Source organism: Sardina pilchardus, chromosome 22 (genome assembly GCF_963854185.1).
Source record: "Sardina pilchardus chromosome 22, fSarPil1.1, whole genome shotgun sequence".
Taxonomy (NCBI): Eukaryota; Metazoa; Chordata; class Actinopteri; order Clupeiformes; family Clupeidae; genus Sardina; species Sardina pilchardus.
The window spans coordinates 19,600,097-19,622,962 of record NC_085015.1 but is presented as its reverse complement, the minus strand read 5'-3'; the positions used below and the strand labels follow the sequence as shown (position 1 = coordinate 19,622,962).

Sequence of the window (22,866 nt, the reverse complement as noted above, 5' to 3'; positions counted from 1 at the left end):
ATTTGTCATGACATTTTGCCGCCAATAACTACGACTGTGTATGAATACTATTTTGTTCCCCATTGTAGCAATCTGATCTTTTTGACTAAATGTGTTTCAAAAAAGCCATTATTGTGTGGTAAACATTGTCAGTGTAAACTAAATGGGCATGGGTTTTTTAGACATTGCTTTTGTGCTGGTGCGTGAGTCACTATCCTGCTTTTTCCAAATAACACTCGGTACAACTGTTGGACATTGTGTTTAGATGGCTGCCTGAAGAGATAATGGATGACAGTTAGTCTTTTTCTGTAACCTTTTTTTGCTCCCAATTGTACAATTTAAAAGCTGTTTATTTCACAAATATCCACTGTGTTTGTGCAGTCTGATGTCTCATATTTTTACACAAAATAGCACCCTGCATGTGAAAAGTGTGTAGTAGCCTCATAAATCAATTGCATAAAACTAGTCTCATGAAAGAACTGTACAGTATATTGTGTAGAGGTTAAAATGTTCTGGGCAGCATGTATTGGATTAAATGAATAAATCAGGCTTTTCATGGTTGTGCTTACAAAACAAGCTGTTAGATAAAGTCACTAGCAGTATAATGTATACAGAATTCTGCCATTCCATGTTAGAAATTGTGATAAGGGAGGAACTATTGAGAATAGAACAGACTCTAAAACAAATGTTGGTGGTCCGTAAGACCCTTATAGAGACTTTCTGATCCCTTTATGGTCCGTTTAGAGAAGATTATGTCAATGTACAAATGTCCAATGGAAATGCATTTGGCACTAAGAAGTGACAGAACAAATTATGTTTGACCACCCATCAATTCTTACCACCCATAATCAATCTGTTATCAGCCATAGTGGCTGCCCCAGGACAGTGGTTACCAAACTACTGGTGCCAGTGAATATTAGTAATCATACTTAATTGCATATTCATGTTCTAAGCATCTAACTGAATTAATGTATTGCTGTCCTCTATACCACCAGTTCCAGCCATCACAGCCTATTTTTTTTTTTATCGTAGCTTACTATTAATATAGCAGATAACTAGTCAGACTGGCAGATCACCTGTTTGTTGTTGATGGCATAAAGAAAGTGTTTTGTTTTAACTACCTGCAGCAATTTGAACCACAGGTCTCAACTGCATTATTTTAAAACATTTGCCATCTCTTGACTTTCCTACTCCAAAAACAGTTGGCTTTATATCTCATACATGTCTGTCACTGTTCATCAGAAGTTCAGGTCACCCACTTCAATTAAGTCTGACAATTCTGTCATTCCACAGATATTTTGTGTACTTGTAAATAAGAGCTCAAAGATAGGTGTGTGGAAGCAGGATGCAGGGATACATCTAATGGAATCTAGACGGAAAATTGGAACATTAGCCCATGGCATGGTAGAGCTCAGTACATTACATTAGGGGGACGTCCGATCGACCATGCTCTAATTGAGTTTACAGCTGGCCTGACTGGACATTTATATTAGTTGGTCAGATATCTATTGAGCCAGATGATTTCATCAGTCTAAATCAAGACACGGGGATGAATATGAAGCTTGACAGATACAGTCGTTTGCATACATTCTTAATTCATGAGCCACTCTTGATAGTGGTGGACTCTGACTTACTGTTTTGGAATGGTCTGCTGGATTGTTCTAGATCTTACTCCTCCTCACTCACCAATCAAAGTACTGGCTAGATATTAGCCCAGAGTCTATGACCCCCAAATTGTTCTATCAGGAGTTTGAAAATATTGTGAGTCTTCTCTCTATTACATGTAGGTCATAAATGGAATAAGATGAGTTAACAGTAGGGCCCAAAGCCCTTCCACACCACTAGACAATCACAGTTTTTGATCAAACTTATCTCAGGGGAAATGTACATTCTTCTGTCTGTTGCCATAGCAAAACTATTTTAAGCTTCACCTGATGCTGTTGTGATGTGGGAGCTTGAGGAAGGATTTGAGTTTGCTTTGTCTTCTGTAATTTCATATCAATATCCTTTTATACATACAGTATACTATACACATATCTGACTATTGTATTGTTCTTATTTGTATGTCGCTTTGGACAAAAGCACTAAATACCAACCAAAACCATAACCATCTCAGGCAGTAATGTTTGATCCCAACATGTGATTGTTAGAGAGGTTTTTTTTATAGCATCTTCTCAGAAGCATCTGTGCAGTGTTACTTTGCTGGGAGGTATCAGCAGAAATATCACCTTTTAAGCAAGAGCATATGTGAATGCTGTGACTGTTCATTTGCACATAATCGTCCAATTACCTCCTACGTGTACTTATTCCATAAGGGCTCCTCCACATGACACGCCGGATGTCTCTCTGTAGATAGGTACCGCTAATATGGTGGATTACGTCTATCTCTGTTCAAATGGCTAAAAGGGAGTCCTCTGTCCTCAACACAACTAACGTAGTCAAACGTTCACCTACTGTATGAGATCCCTTGCTTTCCTTTAAGTGGCTTTTTTCTTCTCTAGTTTTGGTTCAGGCGTCTGTCATACAGACCTGGTAGGAACTATCACACCATGTTGAAACCCCTAATTTGATGTGTTTTACTTTGGGCAATATGAAATGCAATTCAATTTGAAACTTGGGAGAACATTTGTAAAATGACGGAGACAAAATTCCTGTTCCTGTGAAGAAGTGGACACTCTCAGTATAAATAACACCTATAATCATGACCATATTCACTTCAGCCTGCCTGAACCTCTGATCCTCTCAGTGAGTTAATGGTCATTATAATACTGGACAAATTCCTCCATCATACTACTGTACTTAACCTCCTCTGTCTTAATGATAGAGGATACAGACCTGTTAAACTGTGCATTTGGCACTGGTGCCTTTTTGTGCTAACGTTTTGCGCCTGATTATACGGCAATGTACTGTACCTAATCAAAGCAAATGGAACTGAAGAATCCCCTTGCTCCCTCTCTCCCTGCTGCAGGTGAATGGGCAGAATGTGGTCAAGGTGGGCCACCGGCAGGTGGTGAACATGATCCGGCAGGGAGGAAACAGCCTCATGGTGAAGGTTGTCATGGTGGCACGGAACCCGGAGATGGAGGAGGTGCCTAAAAAGAAAGGTCAGTGTTCAAGCAGGGGTCACGGCGGGCCCTGTGGGCTCCTCTGCGTGCCAGTGCGGCCCCGCCATGTTTATTTCTGGCGCCGCATTAGATATGGGATTATCACACTCTCAGGAGAGCGCCGGAGGCAGAATTACTGACGTCTCCAGAGCCCCTTCACTTGGCTCTTTGTTCCGTGATGGGCTGTATCTGTGGGCTGCACAGACAGCGTGTGTGCTGGGGAAACAGCTGCGGTGAAGGCACGCCAGCAGCAGCCGGCTCCACTGCAAAAGGTTGAGATTGGCTCTTTGAAAGGGGCATTAGCAGGTAACGGGAGCTGGAAAGCAACAAAAGGCAAAAATCCAATAAAACTGAGAGTGTTGGTATAGTGTGTGTCCATGTGTGTGTGTGTGTGTGTGTGATGCTTGTTCCCGGCACACTGTTAAGGACTCTCAAGCTTCCTCTCCCGCTGCTAAGCTCCAGGGCTAGCCAGAAGTAGGTCCATTTTCCCCTCTCAATTTCATCTGCGAGAGGAGAATCTTTCCTCAGCACTACTGGGAGAGGCTTCAGTATTGAGATTTTTGCTCTGCCTTTTTGGTTGCCATGACTTCTCGTGGGAGAGGAAACACAATAGCAGCGGCTGAACAACTGCGATGACTTTTGTAAATCATAACACAAAAAAAACGAGCCTCCCCTCGTACTCGTGGCAGAGTCACTGCTGTGAGAGTCTTTTGGATTCGTGGGGTTTCCTGGGGAGTCTGGTACTGTACCTGATTCTTAATAGTTTGCAGGGAGAGTTCATGAAATTGCAAATTGTGAAATGAGCACTGTCGTAACGGCACCGTTCCACTCTCTCCCCTACAGCCCCCCCTCAGAGCAAACGGCTAACCCCCCCAGCCATCGCACTGCGCTCCAAATCCATGACCTCAGAACTCGAGGAGATGGGTACGTGGATTCAGTAAAATCATCCATACTGCATGCACTATTCGTTTATGATACATTTCTAAAATATGTTTACATTAATGTTTATGACACATTGTCATGACAGTGTCATGTTACTCTTATGTAGATATCTTCAAGTAAAGTGTAACCGAATGCTATTCAAATGAATATGAATGTTCAAAATGCTCGATGGCGCTTGTGGTTGTGTTAGATGGTTGTTAGATGGTTGTTTTGATGTAAGAGTAGAAACGTTGTGTTTCCTGATGTATGGCGTGTGTGTTTGCCGTGTGTGTTGGTGCCCCAACTGACCCTCTACTCCCTCTGCTCTGCTCTCCTCTCTGGTTCCTCTTCAGTGGAGAAAGGTGTGAATCTCTCCATTTTCACCTTCCTCTCTCTCCTGCTCACACTCACGAACACATACAGTATGACCATGAAGACCCCATCCTCCTCCTCCTCCTCCTCCTCCTCCTCCTCACCATCGTCATCTTCATCATTGCCACCATTGTGATCCACACCATAGTCATCGGCATAATTGTCATTGTCATTTGACCTCCTATGTATGTATGCTGCGGCGTGGTTTGGTGTTACAATCATACATCATGTAATTTCAGCGCCTCGTGCAGTAGTTTTAACAAATTTTCTCTCCCCTGTAATAGCAGCCTCTCCCTGGAAGAAGAAAGCGGGTAATTACGTGTTCCCTTTAAAATGTCTCCATCTGGAAAAAAAAAGAAAAAATTGAAATTCAATTTAGTGCAACCTTTATCTCGACCTCTCTACAAGAAACTTTGATGATTATATGCTGCCAGAATGCTTCATGCATACACGCATCATTCCCAATGGAGAGAGTTTCTGTTGGGCACTGACTGAAGCACTGCACTGGGATTCTTTTGAAGGTCACTGTCAAATGTCTTCTCTGGATTCTTTCTTTTTTTTTTCTTTGTTCAGAGTACGAGTCATCCCAGACCACCGACAAGAAGAGAAGCGTCTATCAAATGGCACTGAGTAAGAGCGCGCCAAATGACTGCTCTCACATGCTACACTCACGTCAACTTACATAAAGCATGCTGCACAGCAGGTGGGATGGCAGGTGCATGTAGCCATGGACTGGTTCCTCATCTCTCTGTCTCGTTCTCTCTCTCTCACTCAATCCCTCCCCCACTCCACTTTCTCTCTCTCTGTCTTTCTCTTTCTCTCTCTCTCTCTCTCTCTCTCTCTCTCTCTCTCTCCACCCCCCCTCTGTAGATAAGCTGGATGAGATCCTGGCAGCCGCTCAGCAGACCATTAGTCCATCTGAGGGGGGGGCCCAGCGAGGTCACACGGGGAGGAGAGAGCGCAATAAGGGCTATTACACTAACAAGGTACCGTCGCCATGGCAATAGAACCCCCAGCTCCGAGGGTGGGCAGAGACGTGAGCGCCAGCCAGGAGTCCTGTTATCAGCCGCACTCCTCAAACACCTATGAGCACACACATCTAGGCACAAGAGACATGCTGCGTCCACATGATACAGTACACATCTAGGCTAGGATACTGGCGTGGGAAGTCAATGAGGTTCTGGTCAGTGATGGTCAGTAGATTTAAGAGCGTCAGTATCTGATATTGGTCAAAGTCTCCCCATGCAACTCAAATGGGTTAGAGAGACTGTGGAAGACCTTATAGAGTTGATTGTTGTGGTTAATTTGACTGTTAAATATTTCCAATTGATAGACTGTAGCTATGGCATACTGTGTGTGTGTGTGTGTGTGTGTGTGTGTGTGGGTGTATGTACAGTATCATTCCTGTTATATACTGAGTGTGGTTTCCTCTCTTCTCTTCCTCTGTTCTCTCCTTGTCTGTCCTATTAGCAACCAAGTTTTGAACAATCAGGTGTTGGCATGATGTCATCAGGGTCTGGGTTTGGTTATAACCAAGTCCAGTTTTCATCAAGCCACGCCACCCAGCATGGGCTGATGCTGCGGCAGAAGTCCATTGGTGAGCCTGACGCTATTTTTCAGTGCTTCGTCACTTCACTTCTTCAGCATGCAGAACACGTGCTACAATTTGTTCACTGTATGCAATCTTGACTAATTTGCGCATCAAATAACCAGTTTAACATAAATCAAAATAACAGGTTTTGTTTGTAAACTCAAGCATGTCTTTATCTCTGAATAATATGGTGATCAGTGCAAAGTTGCTCACCTAATAGACTAATAATGTCCATTAGGAGTGTTGACATCCATCAATAGTCTTCGGTGTTTCCACAGTTGTCTGATAAATATGGTCGGCTTCATCTTTATCTTTTATTGAATAGAGTTCTGGACATTTGAGTGATAATTATATGCTATTCAATAGTTGTGTTAGACCTTTTGGGTTTCATTTAGAGGTAGAATTTCCAGTTAATGGTTTATGAGCGATCTGTGGAGTAGTACGATTTTAAGCCCCGCATCTTATTCCATTCCATATTCATGGGTCCGGTGATATCATTTTATGGATGAGCTATAGTCCAGAAATAGCATCACCCAGTCATTTTCATAATCATATAGTTTTCACCGTGTGCATTTTGTGTACTGTATGTTTTCTTTTTCTGTTGTGGACTACTATTTGCACTTGATTTAATTACCTCTCTAGTGAGTTTATGTTACTAAAGCCTGCCGAGTGCTTTTGCAACAACATTCGATGTGAATAAATTATTTTAATAATACAGTATATGTTCTATGTAAGTATACAAATTAGCTACTGTCGTCTCTATGCCGGCATGTTTTCTTGCAGCTGAACTAGATCCCTCTATTGTACTTAACCAGACTGCATCTGTGCATCAGTATAGTGAATAAGATGTACTGTATCATAGTTTGTGTCTGCTTCATTAGGACTCTGGCCTTTAAGTAGCAAAGTGTAATCCTGAATTTAGTAAATACTTTGAGACACATAATCAGGGGAGAAAAACACACACGGCTATTTAAACATTGCTGTAGAGTTCTTTCCATTTTGCTGTGACTGTAGCGATGTTTGTATTTCGCTGCTTGTTCTAGCACTGCAATGCTTTTAGAAATGTGCACACAGAGCCATAAATGTTGAGCTGCATGAAGCGAATTAAATGTCTGTAGAGACTTAGGGCTATCACTGTGCGCTAGCTCCTGTTTGTCACTGCTGATAAATTTGAACAAGCTTACCTCACTGCCTCTGTGTGTGGGTGACCTGAGAGACCTCACTGGCATAGTGGTCCATATTAATGGAGGTATTTTGCAATCACTGGAACAATTGTTTCTCACGACCATGCTTTTATGGGACGACAAACAATATGGTCTGTGGTCCATGTTGCAAATGACTAAAACACATTTTCCACATGAAAAAGCCTGGACCGAATCAGTAACCTCAAATCAACTCTGTGTAAAGCAAAATCTGCTACTTGCACGGTATGACATACCCTGAGGAAATACATGTTCATATTTAGCAAAAAATAACAGTTCAATTTGCTGCATGATTTGTAGCCCTGGGTTGCTGTAAAATATGAGCTTACTGTACCTAATTTTAGCAGGGAATGCATACTCAAATAATGGAGCCAGGTTGTGAGCTGAAGTTAGCTCATTTGTGTGGTGAAGATTGATTAAACTCTTTGCGGTGCTTCTGTCGCAGTTTTTTTTTGCTTTGCCTTTGATCAAGCTCTATCTGCTTTCTCTACCTCCCTCTGTTTTACGACAGGGGTGGCAGATGAGGAGAAGGGCTTCCTGCATCCCCCCGCCATGAAGCTATCGCGCAGTCTGTCTGTGCCTGGCCCCGAGGACATTCCGCCGCCGCCTGAAACCTCGCCCCCGGAGCCCCCGCTGTCAGCCGGCGGCAGGAGGTCGGAGCCCAGCCACCCCTCCTCGCACTTCCTGCCCCACGCACAGACAGCCATGGCTCCCCAGCACAGCCGGGCCACCTCGCGCAGGGAGTCGTCCGATTCCGGATGGAGAGGCGGAGGCAAAATGGGAGGGATGAGGCGGGGCTACAGCAGCGCCACGCCCCCAAGCAACATGGCCACTGCCAAGGCGACCGCAGTGCCGCCACCCCAGCAAGCGGTCGCTAAGACAACCGGACGGAGAGCTGGCGGCAGGGGCCCTCTGCTCAAGCAGCCCAAAGTGGAGGATGCGGCAGCTGTGGGTCGAACACAGAGAGGGGCCCAGGCGCAAGTGCAGGACACGGGGAACGACAAGAGCTCCATCCCCATCCCCACGATCATCGTCAAAGCGCCCTCCACCAGCAGCAGTGGCCGGTCCAGCCAGGGCAGCAGCATGGAGGCGGAACAACCCCCTGACCTGGAGCAAGAGGAGGTGCCTGAGCCCGCCAGCCCCCCTCCTTCTCCACCCTTGCCTCAGTCTTTACCCTCGTCCCTGCCCCAGGAGAGAACAGACACATCTGGACCTCAAGGCGGTGGCACCATGGGTAAAGCCAGGCGGGATCGAGAGCGTTACAGGGACTCGCGGCGAAAGAGTGCCTCTTTCTTCTACTCCTCAGAGGAGGACTTGTTGGAGGATGTCGCCACTACCCAAACAGAGACCACATCCCCCCGACTGCGTCCTTCCAAATCCATTGATGAGGGCTTGTTCTCTGGGGATAACTTGACCACCCAGGGACGCAGCATGCCCCCTGCGTTCGGCCTGCCTCAGTATGCCTCACCACAGACTCATACGCACACCACCACCTTCATCCATCCTCTCACAGGGAAGGTTCTAGATCCGTCCTCGCCTCTAGGGCTCGCTCTTGCTGCACGCGAAAGGGCACTAAAAGATGATCGGCGGACCCGACGTGAAGAGCGACACTTTGGCCGGCAGTTGTCGAGCGTGGGGGCGTTTCCCTCGACAGTGTCGCCATCAAACCCACAGCATAACCCGCCTGCCACTTATGTATACCAACACCAACATCCTCCCGCCCTGTACCTCACAGGCTCCTCCCCCACCTCGGCGGCCCCGTCTCCCTTGAGCCGTCCCCAGTCTCCCAGGATGATGCGAATGGCTGGCAGCGGGCCATGGTCTGGGGAGGGGGGTGATCGGGACAAGGAGAGCTTGGCAAGAGAGGGTATGAGAGTGAGGTTCTCTGAGGACAGACAGTCAGCTCTGCAAAACCAGTATCAGTATCACAATCAGTACCAACAGCAGTACCAGAATCAGTACCAGGCTCAGTACCAAAGGGACTGGGAGCGAGAGGCTGAGAGGGGGGAAGTGTATGTGAGGGGCCCTATGCAGTCCGCTCCCCCACCAGTTCCCAATCAGCAGTCTCAGCCCCGCAGACCCTCCTTCCTGCAGATGGAGAGTGATGCTAACGCTAACTCCGTAGGGTTTCCCAACTCCCATACAGCGCCTCTTCCGCTTTCGGCTGCTCCTACCCAGACCACAGACACCATGGCAGGTGCTGATGAGGTGCAGGAGGGGGGAGGGGGGCTCATGGTGCTTCCCCCTCCAGCTCCGTCTGTAGATGTGGACGACGAGTTTGTGTTTGTGGACCCATTGCCACCTCCTCTGCAGTTTGCTAATGGCAATGATCGCGGAAAACGAGGAGCCCCTCCGTCAACCCAACAACAACAGCAGCAGCAACCGCAACCTCAAATGCACCATTATCAGCAATCCCAATCCCAACAGCAACATAAGCTATCAGGCGCACAGCAGCAGTCCGATCTCCAGCCGCAGCCATTAGTGCAGCCCACCCAGTCCCAGCAGGAGCCCCAGCACCTGCAGCAAACTCAGCCCCTGTCCGACCTGCCTCAGGAGGAGCAGCAGCCTCCGGTCCACCCCTCTGCCGTGGTTCACCCCTACTTATTCCCCCCTTCGCCTCTTATTCCCCCACCGCAGCTTTGCCCCAAGATCCCCCCCTCCAACATGGTTCTTTCATCGACTGATTCAAACCCTTCGAGTCAGTCCCTGCCCCCACAGATTAATCAGGTGGTGGTGCCCCAAATCCTGACCAGTGTTCCCAGCCAGTCGTTGCCCCCGCAGCCACCACCGCCACCCATGCTGCCCCAGCCTCCTAATCCTCCTCATCCTCCTCCTCACCTTCCTCATCCTCATCACCCTCCACACCATCCTCATCCTCCACATCATCCTCACCCTCCGCATCCTCCCCCCTTACCCTCCCCTCAGGCGGGGGACTCTGCAGCATCCAGTCTAACATCCTATGACAGTGAAGTAGCCAATCTCACGCAATCCGTACTCTCCCCTTCCCTGCCCTCACCGCAAGCCTTTCCTCCATCTACATCCCCCTCTGCTCTTAACCCTTCCAATCCTCCGCCTGCCTCCACCTCCACCACCTCTGCAACGTCTGCTCAGTCCCTCCATCGTCCTCAGCCTCTCTTCTTTGCTCCAGCCCAGGGCCAGGACCGTGGCAACGCCTCCTTGACAACCACCGTCACCTATGCCACCATGACGACCAGCCAGGCCCCTTATGCAATTACCACCACTACTGCTGCCACGACTGTTGCCCCTGGTCATCAGCTGCCCCCTAAAGCTATCGAGAGCCGGCGAGAGTGGCAGGAGGCCGTGGTGGATTCTGGAATCGAGGAGCTGGACAGCCACAGCAGCAGTGACCACCACCTGGACAAGCTTGGTATGAGGGAAGCAGAGAGAGTGGAGAGGAGAAGAGAAATCATGGAGGTTGGGGGAGGCAGAATGGCCGGTAAGAATCGAGCTCAGATGGATAGGAGAGAGTCCCTGGACTCCTCGGCAGCTTACAAAATGCACAATGATGCAACACACATCCGTACCCATCAGAGCGGCAGGCCAGTCCCTCCACTGCGGCGGCAGCCTAGTGCCGCTCCGTTCCTCCAGCACCCCCACAGACAGAGAACGCAGGAGGAAGAGGACCGAGGCCGTGGGTTGGGGCTGGGCCAGGGCGGGGGAGCAGACGAGGGCGAGGGAGGGGTGCGGGGGCCGCTTTTTATAGACCGTCGGCTGAACTCTCCGATGGCCAGCGTGAAGGCCAGCATCATCAATGAGCTCAGCAGCAAGCTGCAGCAGATGGGGGGCTGGCAGGGCCAGACGGAGGCCCCCTCAGGCAGGTGAGAGAGCGACCCACGCGCGGTCAGAGCTTGAGCACAACACCCGACCCTCACACCTCTCCGAATACCTCAGGCCGATCCAGGTCACGGCCAGCACACCTTGCTGCGCTGCATTCACTGCTGACTCAGCTCTCACTCAGTTTGCCCGCGGCCTCTAGTTGTGAGTGCAATGAGATCACTGATAAAGACACGGGTCAGGTTTAGTAGCCTACTGAGTGGTAGCGTCATTACTGAGTAAAGTTTGTGGTATTTTCTGTGAAAGTGAGCAACATAGCCTGGCTCCTGTAGGACATCAGACACAGTATGTGAGGGATAACGACTTGCATCCACTAGGTAGATTAGGTTATGGCTAGCAAATTAACAAAGTGGATTAAGAAAACATTCTAATTTAAATGGCAGGTAAAGTGTAAAGTCTGCCAACAAGCAAAGTCTGCATGAATAATTGTGTGGCATTTTGGGGCATGGAACTGGCTCATCAATGCTTGTGCTTGAGATCTTGCCCATGCAAATTTCTTTTGTCTATTTAGATTAGCTTCAGTTGCTCATCATTCAAATTAGGGCCCATTGTTGAGAGTGCAACACTTATTGTGAGGCACTACAAGCAACTATAGATGATGATTGTGAATATAATATTTGTGTTTTAAAAAAAAAAAAAAAAAAAAAACAATCATTCAAGCTAAATGTGTTGACTAGTTAAGCTGCCAAGCTAACAAGTTGAAAACCTATTCTAATGAACTGATTCACTAAGTTGCAAATAAATGTTCTTTGATATGTTCTTTTATCAGCTAGTTACTGTAAGAGCTTTCAGCGGAATGACTGATTTGTGCTGTAGTTAGGGGATTTGAAACAGAAATAGCCAGACCCTGATTTTAGCTAAAATTCTATTTATCCAAGTTAGCTACTCATGTCCCTTCTCTCAAACTACTACTAGCTACTTAACTTGCTAATTTACCTGCACTCCAACTGGGTATGGGAATTTCTTGGGCATTTCAATTGGGAAACTGAGAGGCTAAAACAATGGAACAGTCAGTATTCAGTGTATTTATAGAATGTGGAGTTTATAAATTGTTATTTTACAATGTGTTATTAGGCAATAAATAGTAACTAAATAAAGCACCTCTGCTATCAGTATGTACCCACCAGGGAACTTCCTAGCCTGTCAGACAGAAGTGCTGCTGGGAGCCATTTCAGGTGTTTGCACTGAACAGCACAGATGCCTTCCATTGGAATGTAAAGATGTTGAAATAGCAGATTTTATGAATAAGTTCACACTTTCTATGAATAAGTTCACGCTAGTCTATTAAAGTCACATTCTAGCCTCCCTTGGCAGTAAATCATGTAATGATATCTGTATGTTGTGTGTGCGTGTGTTATTCTCTCTGTCAGGTTTCAGGAGGATGCCACATCTGTCATGAGTCCCCCTTTAGTCCGCTCCATGTCCCCGCTCCCTGTCCCTGTGTCCGTCCCTCATGTCCTTCATAGGGCCCTGTCCCCTACGCTGCCTCTCTCCCCAATACACCACCCCATTCCACCACCCCTACCCCCCTCCCTCAACCCCAACATGTCCCCAACTCTGGTCCCATCTCCTCTGAATCTCCTGCAGTCCACCACGCCCACTCAGCCTGCGCCCTACTCCGACTGGACGTGTCCACCCTCCCCTCTCGCCCACACCGCTCCCCCTCTCTCCCCGTCTGCTCTCTCACACCCTGCTCCGCCCCTCTCTCCCTCCTCGCTCGCTCGCTCACACCCCCCTATGTCTCCATCCTACTCACCCTACCCCACATCCCCAAAGCATCGCACCAAGTATCGCGGCAAAGCCCTCGAGTTCCAGTTCAACTCCCCTGCGGAGCTCCGCCGCGCCGAGTCCCACCACTCCCCGCGACGCCGGGCCCCCAGCCCGCTCATCTCCTGCACGGACCGGCCCCAGCCAGGGCCCCCCAGGCCCTCCTCCCTGCCCCTGTTCCCCAGCTCCCTGTACAACGCCCCGTTTGAGCTGCAGCCGCCGCTCACCCCGCCGGCCCACTCCATGCCCCTGACCGATCCGTACTTCCCCAGCACCCCTCCGCCGCTGTTCTCCCCGACCGTAGCGTCCGCCTCCAACCCCCTCCTGGTCTCCCGCTCTCTCTCGCCCACTCACTTCCTGTCGGGTGTCTCCTCCCCTTCCTGTGGCAATTACCCGCCCCTCACTCTGCCCCCACCTGCCAGGCCCTTCGCCACCAAGCCCCTCCCCTACTGGAGCAAGTACGACGTGGCCGATTGGCTCGTGTACTTGAACCTGGGCGAGCACCAGGAGCGCTTCCTGGACAACGAGATTGACGGCTCGCACCTGCCGTCGCTGACTAAAGAGGACTTCCTGGACCTGGGCGTGAGCCGGGTCGGCCACCGGATGAACATCGAGCGGGCGCTCCGCAAACTCACCAACAGGTGAGGCCGGACCAGCGGATACACACGGAGAGAGTGAGGGAACAGAGAGCGTCAGGCAGGAGTGTAGAAGCGGGAGGAGCTTTCTTTTCATCATCTCTCTCTTTCTCTCTTTCTTTTGACGTAGACAAAAGGCCTCTTCTTTTTTCTTTTATCTCTCTCTCTGTCTCTCTCTGTCTTTTTGTTTTGGTCTTAGTGTTCTTTTGATTTAGCATGGAAGACACAGCGTCTTTTGTTGGCTTTCTACCTGCCTCCTTCCCTCCCTTGTTTGCCATTGTTTTTGACTTCCCTTAATATAGTAGATCTATCAGTGTATAGATCTATAGATCTATACTTTTCTCCAAGTATCTATCCGCATATCTATAGAGTTGGCTGTCTATAGATGGTTAAGATACCTCTCTACTTTCCCCTTTACTATTCTCTATTTCTTCTCTTCCTTTTTCTCGTCTCTTTTTTTCTGACCTCTTGATTTGCCCTCCCTTTTCTCCTAGGCTCTCCTCTCCTTTCTCTGTCTCTACTGTTTCATCTGAAGGACAGAGCGAAAGCATGAAAGATGAGGGGATTCAGAGCTGAGAGAATGGGGGGAGGAGAGAGTCTTTTAACAAACTAAGCTAACTGAGAGAGGCTGGTGACAGAGATTGCTTGAAATGACTGAACATAACTTGGAGAGAAACGCAAGCGAGAAAAAAAGAGCTGTTTTTTTTGTTTTGTTTTGTTTTTTTGAAGTGATTTCCTGCGTGGTTCACTGCACACCTGTGGTTTAACCAGTACAATCATGTACAGAGGAATACAGATCTTTTCACACAACTTACTGATACATCAATATCACACATACACACACACACACACACACACACACACAGATTTACATAGTTACACATGCACACATACACACCTCACTTAACAAAACAAACAAAGACATTCAAAGTGATCAGAACAAATCGATCATCCAATCAATCAGCGTGATTTCATCTGATCATCCAATCAATGAACATGATTTCATCTGCTAGACAAAGACTCTTGACCATAGTGTTGACCAAGCCATGGAAGTGGCTGGGAAGAGCAAAGCTTCAAGCTGTTTTACATTTGCTAAGCACTACTACATGTCTTTTCTTTTCCACTGGGTCTGGATGACTACTTTTCAGTTTATGGAATTGTTATTATTACACCGTTATGGATATGATGTGATTTTCTGATGTTGTGTTAAGGAACATTGCCCTCTTCACAATCAGTCACCATGATTGTGACTCCATATTGGAGGCACAGTGATGATGATTGGAGTGATGAGGATGATGAGAAGGGTGAAGGTTGGGATGATCAGGTGAGGATAATATTTGGACAATGCTACTGATACAGATATTACTGAGCGTTGTGACGGAGGAATAAGACATTAATTGCAATCATGATAAAGATGATGATAATTATAGTTTAAAGTTATAGTAATAATGGTTAAGTATGTACACCTTTTTCAAGCTCCAAAAGGATCTTTGTCTTCCAGATAGTCTGAATCCTGCGGGGGGTCTGTTGGGCTTTTAGTTTCTCCTTGAGATGCTCTCTACATAATCAGCTTGTTGTGAATGCAGTGGACACACACACACACACACACACACACACACACACACATACTGTACACACACACACACACACACACACACACACACACACACACACACACACTCACTCACTCACCCACTCACAAACACTTGAACGTTGAGAGATGTATTGCCAGTACATGCATACACACTCTAGATTACAAATACACACATGCGCGCGCACACACACACAAACACACACACACACACACACACACACACACACACACACACACACACACACAGTGTGTGTTTGTTTCTTGCTTAAGGGAAGGTTAGAATGGGTTCTGTAGAGGGCATCTCTATATATATTTTAAAAAGAATATTTTAGAACATAGTCAAATCTATAAAATAAATTATATATGAAGACAATATACAGTATGAACGTGTGTATGCAGAGGTAAGGAAATATATCAGAATTTCTATTGTTTTAATGAAAGATAATAATGCTATATAGTTATTATTAAGATATTTGAATAAATGATAAACAAACTATCACTGTCTGATTTTTACATGTTTGTTTACCTTACCTGCATGGACAGCTACCCTTTCTTGATAGATGTATGTGCAACACACATTCTATATAAACCAAAAGAGGCCTGGTTTCCTTCTCTGAGGTTCGATATGTCTAACTCTCTCTGGTCCGAGACAATAGTGCTACCTCCAGGTCTGTTATTTCAAGTGCACACTAATTAGGAGTAACAATTTAATTATTGGTTAGGCACTAAATGCATTTAAAGTGAAATAATTCACTGGAAGTAATGGCTGGCTTTGTATTATTAATGCAGTCATTAAAAACATTGTGTCTCATTACTGGAATAATTGGGTTTTACTCACGTGGTAGGTTGTAGATTTTAAGAAACCCCCTTATAAGACACTGATTCTTTAAATGAGATGTTGGATTTATTTTTGTTGGATTTGTTCCGTTATTTCAAAGAATGTATTATCACTTTGCTGTGTTTGAACTCTGAACTTGCGAGCTGGAAACTCCTCACCCCCTTGTTACACATGAACACACACACATACTTACACTCGCACAAAAGCACATGCACACTAATTGGCTTGCATGACTGGCCGTCACTTGGCACAGTCCTGTTAGGGAGAGGGGGTTAAAATAAGTTCACATTTCCGCAGACACACTCCATGCGAGGACACACTAATTCATTAACACGCCACTGTGAATTTGTGTGTGTGTGTGTCTGTGTGTGTGTGTGTGTGTGTTAGTGTGTGTGTGTGTGTGTGTGTGTGTGAACGCATGTAAGTATGTGTGTGTTAAAGAGAGGGAGAGAGAGCGTGCGTAAGAGAGGGAGAGTGAGTGAGTGAGAGAGAGACTGAGGAGTGAGCAAGAGAGAGCGAAAGCTGCCATCATATGACACTGACTGAGCCAAGTTGAGAAGCAAACTGCTGCAAAGAGAGAGAGAGAGAGACGGAGAGAAGGGGGAGAGAAATGAGGGGATAGAAGAAAAGTTGACAAGCAGAAGAGAAGATAAACCCTCAGAAGAGCGTCCACCAAGCGTCCACCTGCGGCCAGGAGAACACTGAAAGGTAAAGCGATATCTCTACACCACACTACCTTTTACTGAATCAGGACCAAGGGCTGTCAAACACTGTGCTACCGTTCTCCTCATGTGTGTGACAACAGCATGTGGTTCATGTCATTTTACATTCATAACCACGTTGTGTGAGTTAAAGACTGTGTGTGTGTGGATCAGTGGGACTCTACACATTAGTTTGAAAGTAGGTCGAAGAGTGAACATGCAGTCGCTTGAGAAATATGAGGGGACTATTAATGTGTGTGCCTGTGTGTGTGTGTGTGTGTGTGTGTGTGGGTATAGGCATGTGTATGCATCTGTTTATCTCTGTGAATGTGTGTAGTCCGTTGCTGGGAGGGGCGCATATGCGCTAATTTAAGCACTTAAATATTTTGGATCTCTACCTCAACGCTCACTGTGCAGTTGTCAATGGAATACGTTGATATAGTCTGTAGTCCCATAGCAGATCATTATGGACAGCCCTCCAGACAAATCAGCATCAAATTAAACATGATGAGTGTATTATAAAAAGAACTGTTCATGATTTATGATCGTTAGTCTGGTGCCTACAATCTCTGGTACCCACAGACAATGATAGACAGTAGGCAGTGCATAGAACAAGAACAGAGACACAGGCATGGCTAAAAACAAATTGCTGTTTACAGTTCTAATGTGCCATCCCTTCAGTTGTACGACATATTGTGGTTGTCTAGTATCACCTCGCTTATTTTCCTGCCTTTACAGTAGGCTGCTGTCATTATTAATCTAATAATAGGTTTTATATACATTGCGATGTGTTGAAGTCGGTCCTATCTGATGTACTTGTTGCACTGTGATCCACTATGTTTCTGTGACTGTAAGCATAAGTTGATGGTCTGGCCAAAACAATGCGAAAAGTGAAAAATTAATGACACATCATGTGCGGAGTTTGAGTCGTGAATCAGTGAGCAAAAGAGAGAGAGTCAGACAATTAATTAGAGAAAATGAGAGAGAGAGAGAGAGAGAGAGTGAGTGAGTGAAAGAGAGAGTGAGTGAGAGAGAGAGAGAAAGTGGGTGAGTAAGTAAGAGAGAGAGAGAGTGAGTGAGAGAGAGAAAGAGAGAGAGCCGTATGACCTTTCTCAGCTGTTTATTTTGGGCTGGCTGCCGTCTCACATGGAGGTATGCGGTGGGGGCCCTATTCCCTCTGACAGCTTCCAGACTCAGAATGCCAACTGTGTCAGCTGTGTGGATCGCCGTGGCTGTTTACAGTAGAGCCAAACAAGCACAAATGGCGTACGCACACTCTGCAGGCTAGTCCACTTAAACCCCACAACACATGATAGAGACCGGGGCTCCCAGCTGGTGTGGGCTGGGTGTATGAAGATGTACTACTGTATGAAGCATGTGTTGCAGACTTGTCTTTGGCACGTGGCCGCTCCAGTAATCGGGATTGTTTTTACAGATGGATGCAAATGAGACAGGGCCACCCAAGGACCCTCCCGAGGATGTCAACAAACTGAGCTTCTGGATGGTAGGGACAAGGGGGAGGAGGGGAGGGGAGGGAAATGGGACAGAGAGAAGCATCTAGACAGAAATGAGTTTTTTATTCCGGCCACACCTCGCATAATGAAGTGTGATAGCCTTACATTTTTCCATCCCCCTCTCTCTCTCCCTCTCTTTTCTCTCTCTCTCTCTCTCCATCTCCCCCTCTCCCTCTCTATCTCTCTCTGGTTCTGCCACAGCCTGGGAACTACCAGCGCACAGTGCAGAGGACTCCTGACTCATTCCAGGCGTGTAATGACATCGTGACCTGCTTCCAGGAGCGTGCCCGCGTGGAGAAGCAGTACGCCCAGCAGCTCAGCCAGTGGAGCAGCAAATGGAAGAACATCACCGAGACCAGTCCGTCCTCATCCTCGTCTCCCTCACTAACTCCCCCATGCCCGCGCTGCCCGCGCTGCCCGCTGCAGCCCCGCTAGCCAGAATAAATAACCATCTCTTCTACACTGTCCTATAGTAGCAAAATTGTTGAGGTTTACGCTTAGAAGATTTTATATTACATTTATATTACACTTAAGTTATAATGCTCAATTTCCAGAAGATATTCTATAGACCACTCAATAAAGGTCTCTACTCATCTTTAGTCTGTGTTTACAGAAAAGATGCTTCTGCTTCATGTACTGTAGGCTGCCCCCTTCCTGACAAAATGCTTGAACATGACAAATTGGATCAATATTTTTCCTCAACACCTGCAAAACCTTCCACATTAATCATGTTTTTATTATTATTATTATTATTATTATTATTATTATTATTATTATTATTATTAATCTGGTATTGTCGTTTGTTTTGAAATTAGTGTGTGTGCTGTGTCCAGTTGTTTAAATGTTTAAAGCGTTTAACATTTTAAAAACATGTTTAAAACATGGTCACATGGTCAGTCTCTGTCTCTCTCTCTCTGTGCCCATTCAGGGCCTCTGTACGGCTCCCTCATGCGGGCATGGCAGTGTTTCTTCAGCTCCGCCGAGCGTCTCTCCGCCCTGCATTCCAACATCTCCCAGTCCCTCGTTGCTGAGGAAGGCGACCGCGTACGCACCTGGCAGAAGGACACCTTCCCGCGCAAGATGTTCTACGGCTTCCGCGAAGCGCACGACCTGGAGACCGAGTTCTCGCGTGCTCAGAAGCCATGGGCCAAAAAGCTGAAGAAAGTAAGCCAACCGAAATACAAAACAAGTGACTACCAATAAGAAAAAGAAAAGATGGTAATTGACATGAGTTGAATTTTGCTCTTCCATGCTTTTCTACTAGACTATGCATTACATTGTTTATGCACATACTATTTTATAATATACTGTATTTATTTGATCCATTCATGATTATGTTGTATTGAATTATTATGAATCATACACACAGCAATTCACCTCATTGGAAGAGGAAACATACAGAAAAATACGTTTCTAATAAGTGGTATATATAGCAAGATTAAAATAAATATATATTTTGAAATGTCATGCATTCATACGGTTAATATTCAATGAAATGATGTCAGTATAAGATAATGGGTTGATGGTATGGTCTTTTCTGTGTGATGTCAGCTGGATCAGGCACGTGCAGCTTACCACAAGGCCAGCCAGCGCGAGCAGGCCGCCAGTGACCGCGAGAAGGCGGCCAAGGACAACTCAGCCCTGAGTGAACAGAAACTCAACAAGATTGTGAAGGCCACGGAGTCGGCCAGGGAGGACAAGGAGAAAGTGAGGCCCCTCACACAGACGACCTACATCACATGCCATCACATCACATGCCAAGATGCTTGCTTCATGAGTGCCATATGTATCGTCTATTCACTACATTGCGGACGTTGTAGTCAATTATTGTCAGTTGTGGTCAATATACTATTATTATACTGTATGTTATGTAATGATCCTTCGGGGCGTACGTTTGGAAAAATTAGACCCATCTTCTAAAATGCAACGGGAATGGAGCGACTCAGTTACGTGCCTGGTGTCGCCTCTGTAATGACCTAGGGTAGAGGCCACAACAAAAGAGGGAGTCGAGAGGTTGGATTTGAACAAAAATATGGATTTATTTACCAAATCAAATGAACCAAATAACAACCAAACAAAGAGTGTGAGATGGGACCAAGTCAGTCGTCAGTAATGCATGGATGTTGTATGTTTGCAATGAGTCTGACTGCAGTGTTGCATGTCCACAATCCATAGTAAGAATAGCTCTCTCAAGGGGAGAGGAAGCAGTCCTTTTAACTGGACACCTGCCCACAAGTGTGGCTCATCAGCTTGTTAGCTCTTAAAGGGAAACTATGCAAGTTTTATTTAGCTTAATTTGCCTAAACTAATCAGCTTCGGAGTCATTGGAATGGTTATTTGACTTATTTTGGGTTAAATGACGGCTGTCTCGCTTCCCCCTAGCGCCTCTGAGTGTAAAAACCACACATGCAAGGTTGTGCCACCGGGACAAACTTGCTCATGAAAAGGCAGACTGACCGATTGAGGTGTGTTGTAAAATATACACACTAAAGCTGTAGGGGAAGCTCTGCAAAGAAATCTGCAAGCGTATAATGAGTGAAAACAAAAGGAAAAGCGAAACATAGTTTCCCTTTAAAGCACCTGAAGACAAGTAGGCAAGCAGAAAAAAAAAAGTAAAGGGCCTGGCGACCCATCACACCTCCCAAGTGTGCCAGAGAGAACAGACCAGTGTTCATTTCTGACCGTGTTCCTACAGGCCCACGGGAAGTATGAGAAAGTCCTGGAAGATGTGACATCATATGCCCCTCGCTACATGGAGGAGATGGAGGCTATTTTTGATAAGTCACAGGAGGAAGAGAGGAAACGCATCAGCTTTCTCAAACAAGCCTTCCTGTCAATACACCGTCACTTGGACGTCACCAACAATGAGAGGTGTGTGTTGGGGTGAGAAGTCTGGCTGAGCCGTCTATGTTGCCGCATGTCGGTGTGTGCACAGCAAGTGCATGTGTCTACATTTTTCCTTAGTGCGAATACTGTGAACAACAGTGTACGTATATATATATATATATATATATATATATTATGTTTATGATGTGGATGCATGATTATGTCTCTCTGACTCACCATCTATTCTTAGCACGCTCATTAAATGTATGCATTCTTCTCCGTGTGCCTCAGTGTGAAGGCTGTGTACAGCGAGCTGCACCACACACTGATGTCCATAAGTGAGCCAGACGATCTGCGCTGGTGGAAGAATAACCACGGCCCTGGCATGCCCACCGATTGGCCCAGACTAGAGGTAACATCCATCCATCCATCCATCCATCCATCCATCCATCCATCCATCCATCCGTATATTATTACCCCCATCCATTGTCCTTCTATCTATCTATCCAGAGCTATTCATTCTTTAGCCATCCAAATTCACACATCTTTTGACTGTGATATTTACATAGATATGGTGCTGTGTTCCGCCATTCTGCTCATGTGAGTGTGTGACACTCATTGCTAGCGTGTGTCTCCTCAGGAGTGGATTCCTCCTCTGCACAAACCAAAGCGAGGCAAGAAGCCAAAGAGGGGACTGGAGGAGAGGACGTAAGACTGCACACTACTGCTGCTGCCACATATACACACACACAAGACCTGAAGGCATTTGAGGAAGTAATATACTGCAATAGAATGCAATCTGTTTTTTTATGATCCCTTTCCTTCTCTCTTCCCTGCCCTCTCTCTGCCTCCCTCTCCGTCCGTCTCACTCAGAGTAATGATCGGAGGGGTGAAAGTCCGGGCTTTGTTTGATTACGTTGGCGAGGAGGAGGATGAGCTCTCCTTCAAAGCAGGTACATTCTGAATGCAACTCATCTCAAAAGGAAGCCCACCTGCCCCTGGCTATCTGCCCAATTATCTACTCCCCTGTGAATACAGGAGCCACACTCCTCAGATTAGTCCCAGTATATTTCACAGGGCTCTTCAATCACTGATGGGAGGCTATGCTACATCCTTTCACCCTCTTTTTAATCTTCACACGTTCAGTTTAGTGCAATCCCCCCCTCCCCCTCAACACCTCACTGTACTTTCAGTGAATGCAGATCCAGATCCGGTCGGTACCTACATTTTTTGAGATTTTTAGGACTGGTCAGGGGAAAGCCATTTGCTTAAAGCTACATTTCTTATGACAAAATAGACTAAATCATTAATGATAATGCTTTATGCTATATAATGAATGTACAGTATGTATTCAAAGAGTATTTTCAATATATAGGTAGCCATTCTCTAGAAACCCTCAGAAGATTCGTGTTCAGACCATTCCGATATGTTTTCCTTTCCTTACTGTGGAAGCCCAGAATATGGATGGTGTTCTGTTAGATCATGATTCACATGCTTCCCCTGGATGTCCCTTTAAGGAGTGTCTGCTCCCTGTCTCTCCAGACGAGCACTTCCTGAAGATCGAGGAGGAGGACGGCCAGGGCTGGTGCAGAGGCATGAAGGAGGGCGGGGTCGAGGGATTCTACCCAGCCAATTACGTCGAGATTGTAGAATGACCTCCCACGCACTAGGGGAGCCAGAGGGCTCAGATGCAGCTGCTCCCGATGTTGGTTCTTGTTACCGTAGCAACCAGGAATAAAGAATGTGGACAGCTGATTGTGTGCGCCACGGTGCCTGGAACCCAAGAAAATGCCTGAAGTATATTTCCCCCTCTGATATGAAAGTAATGCATTGATATTAACCCAAAAATAGGATTACATCAAGAGGTTTAAAACAATTAAGCATTTATGTATTTCATTTCTCTGAATGAAGGTTTACTGTATTCAACATTTCTAATTAAATCTAAATAGAGTTTCTAATTAAACCTG

General features: G+C 46.3%; 2 protein-coding genes across 2 annotated transcripts in view; both read left to right on the top strand.

The window, feature by feature from the left end:
* Positions 1-13,932, top strand: part of LOC134069676 (SH3 and multiple ankyrin repeat domains protein 1) — a 41,929-nt gene extending 27,997 nt beyond the window's left edge. Inside the window, exons 17-23 of the mRNA XM_062525705.1 lie at positions 2,948-3,083; positions 3,927-4,007; positions 4,950-5,006; positions 5,247-5,362; positions 5,847-5,973; positions 7,681-11,008; positions 12,395-13,932. Coding sequence (XP_062381689.1) covers positions 2,948-3,083; positions 3,927-4,007; positions 4,950-5,006; positions 5,247-5,362; positions 5,847-5,973; positions 7,681-11,008; positions 12,395-13,436 — 4,887 coding nt within the window. The 3' untranslated portion in view covers positions 13,437-13,932. The remainder of the gene's footprint in view (positions 1-2,947; positions 3,084-3,926; positions 4,008-4,949; positions 5,007-5,246; positions 5,363-5,846; positions 5,974-7,680; positions 11,009-12,394) is intronic.
* A 2,344-nt stretch (positions 13,933-16,276) lies between these two features.
* zgc:91999 (uncharacterized protein LOC445104 homolog) lies at positions 16,277-22,862 on the top strand. The gene is made up of 10 exons (XM_062525983.1): positions 16,277-16,566; positions 17,995-18,063; positions 18,275-18,431; positions 19,002-19,237; positions 19,625-19,780; positions 20,769-20,944; positions 21,191-21,311; positions 21,540-21,607; positions 21,773-21,852; positions 22,442-22,862. The coding sequence occupies exons 2-10, from the start codon at positions 17,995-17,997 to the stop codon at positions 22,552-22,554; spliced, it is 1,176 nt and encodes a 391-aa protein (XP_062381967.1). The 5' UTR covers positions 16,277-16,566; the 3' UTR covers positions 22,555-22,862.
* The last annotated feature ends 4 nt before the right edge of the window (positions 22,863-22,866 follow it).